This window comes from Poromitra crassiceps, assembly GCF_964638095.1.
Source record: "Poromitra crassiceps genome assembly, chromosome: 16".
Lineage (NCBI taxonomy): Eukaryota > Metazoa > Chordata > Actinopteri > Beryciformes > Melamphaidae > Poromitra > Poromitra crassiceps.
Genome location: NC_139645.1, coordinates 23,086,422 through 23,088,921, shown reverse-complemented (window position 1 = coordinate 23,088,921; position 2,500 = coordinate 23,086,422). Strand labels below are relative to the sequence as shown.

Here is a 2,500-nt window from a genome sequence, read left to right as displayed (position 1 = left end):
AATACACTTGTAGTGTGGCCAGTCTCCCGACCAAGACATGTCACGAATTTATGGCAGTATGATGGCCTCGTCTGATATGGTGACATCGTGAACGACAAAAAATATTGTGTAGTCTGATCCTGGCATAAGTCAACAGCAGATACTACAGAGTACAGAGTCATTAAGTCAGCAGCAGATACTACACAGTACAGAGTCATTAAGTCAACAGCAGATACTACAGAGTACAGAGTCATTAAGTCAACAGCAGATACTACAGAGTACAGAGTCATTAAGTCAACAGCAGATACTACAGAGTACAGAGTCATTAAGTCAACAGCAGATACTACAGAGTACAGAGTCATTAAGTCAACAGCAGATACTACAGAGTACAGAGTCATTAAGTCAACAGCAGATACTACAGAGTACAGAGTCATTAAGTCAACAGCAGATACTACAGAGTACAGAGTCATTAAGTCAACAGCAGATACTACAGAGTACAGAGTCATTAAGTCAACAGCAGATACTACAGAGTACTAGTGCTGGCACGGATCACGGAACGTCTCGGATCTCGGGACGTCAATGGTCCGCGGACCCCCCCTTCGTTTCATTTAACGTTTAACGTTTGTATGAGAACGCCCAGCGCAGCCAGACACAGCCAGGCATCATCATGGCAAGCAGTGAGCTTCCTCATCCCTTCTCCCTGCTGTAAAGTATCTCTGAAGGCTGTGGCTAGTGGCTACTAAAGACAGCATCACAACAAACTTATTTCAACACCTCTGAAAAAGCACAGGAATGCGATCAGCGTGTTGCGCGCTGCACAAGATAACGAGAGCCACAACACACACACACGTTTCACAAACACATTATCACCGGACGGTGAAATGTTGCCTTAGGACACATAACAACAAAACAACACGTGGGGCCACTGAGTAGCTTAATGTAGCATCAACGTTATATTTCCAGACTGACCTGGTCTGGTCTGTAGGTCTGTACCCGTGTCATGTGACTGGTGCAAGCAACAGCCACGAAGTTAGGCATAGCAGTGCCACCTAAAACAGGAAGTTGGGTTGTTCTGCCTTCAGAGTAAAAGCATACATTGTGTCACTTATGAGGAAAAAAAAAAAATTTGAGCTGTGCAGGGCAACAAATGGTTAGAGAATTATAATAGTATTAAAAAAATCTAATCGAAAATCTAATTTTGAGAGAAAAAATCGGATAGATATATTTTTTTGCTGATCCGAAAAATCTGTGATCCGTGGCTCAAAATCCGTCACGCAATCCGATCCGTGGGTTTTCTGATCCGTGCCAGCCCTACAGAGTACAGAGTCATTAAGTCAACAGCAGATACTACAGAGTACAGAGTCATTAAGTCAACAGCAGATACTACAGAGTACAGAGTCATTAAGTCAACAGCAACAGGATGTTGACAAAAACAGCCAACCACGCCGCATTTAAGCGCCTGGTGTTGACACACGTGAGAAGAAAGCAGAGGAACTTACATGTTGACTTGTGCAGATCCCTGAGCGGCTTCATCGCAGAACTTCTCTTCTGCAAGATGCAAGAGCAAAGGTTTGATATAAGATTGTATCTCAAACATAAAACCTGACACAAAAGAACATGTTTACAATGCAATGCTTCCATGATCTAGTTATCCATCCATTCATCCATCCTTCCTTACTGCAGTTGATTGTGTCTGCAAAAAACTTGTAGGCCGTCCGTGTTTTGGAGATGACTTCGTCGCTCCGGATGAAATGGTTGCCGATGCCGTAGGCTGCTGTAGGCGCGATGCCTTCAGCAGACAGGTCGGTGCAGCAGGACTCCTGCAGGCCTGCAGTGTGGCACAGGGTGTGGTTCTGTCCTCCAACCTACACCACAGCATCAGGAACACAACTAAACACATCAAAATATTATCCCTTCCACCAGGAATGCAAACAACATACCCTATCTTCACTGTTTGTTCTCACGTAGTCTCGCTCGCCAGACTTCCCTCCCTGCCGGGAGAGAAATCTGGCTGCATGCAAACAGGCTGCTGGTACAAGCTCTGCCATTGGTGCTGACCATTTCAGTTGACGACCATTTATGGATTTCCTCTTCGCTCCCTCCATGACAAATCTGTCTATCTCAAATGCCTCTGCCGCTGTGAAACCACAACATCAACAATGCTAGCTCGTTGCTACACGCTGAAAACGATTGGATCTGGATTGTGCAATAAAGCAGGCCTGCTTGGTACTTTCGGTGGATGGTTGTAAAGCTAAACACAGCCCCCCCCCCCCCCCCCCCCCCCCCCCCGCTATACCAGAGTGGAGGTATTAGCAGCCAGACTCTCCCCTGTTCAATGAAGAGAGTCTGGCAAGTGAGACTAGTTCTCACGGTACATGCAACTTTCTATTCCATGGTAACATTATATGAATATTATGTGTATTCATGTAGCACAACAAAATGTCACTTTCATAGTTGTAGCCATCCTCTCATATTGAGCTAGCTTAGAAATGACAGGGGAAAAAATAAACTTTTTTTCCCA

General features: G+C 45.0%; 2 protein-coding genes across 2 annotated transcripts in view; both read right to left on the bottom strand.

The window, feature by feature from the left end:
* Nucleotides 1-2,500, bottom strand: part of LOC310791528 (uncharacterized protein) — a 220,712-nt gene that overhangs the window by 94,814 nt on the left and 123,398 nt on the right.
* Nucleotides 1-2,500, bottom strand: part of LOC310790991 (adhesion G-protein coupled receptor G5-like) — a 56,544-nt gene that overhangs the window by 24,635 nt on the left and 29,409 nt on the right. Inside the window, exons 4-5 of the mRNA XM_083652715.1 lie at nt 1,658-1,844; nt 1,479-1,527 (exon numbers count right to left, since the gene is read on the bottom strand). Coding sequence (XP_083508841.1) covers nt 1,479-1,527; nt 1,658-1,844 — 236 coding nt within the window. The remainder of the gene's footprint in view (nt 1-1,478; nt 1,528-1,657; nt 1,845-2,500) is intronic.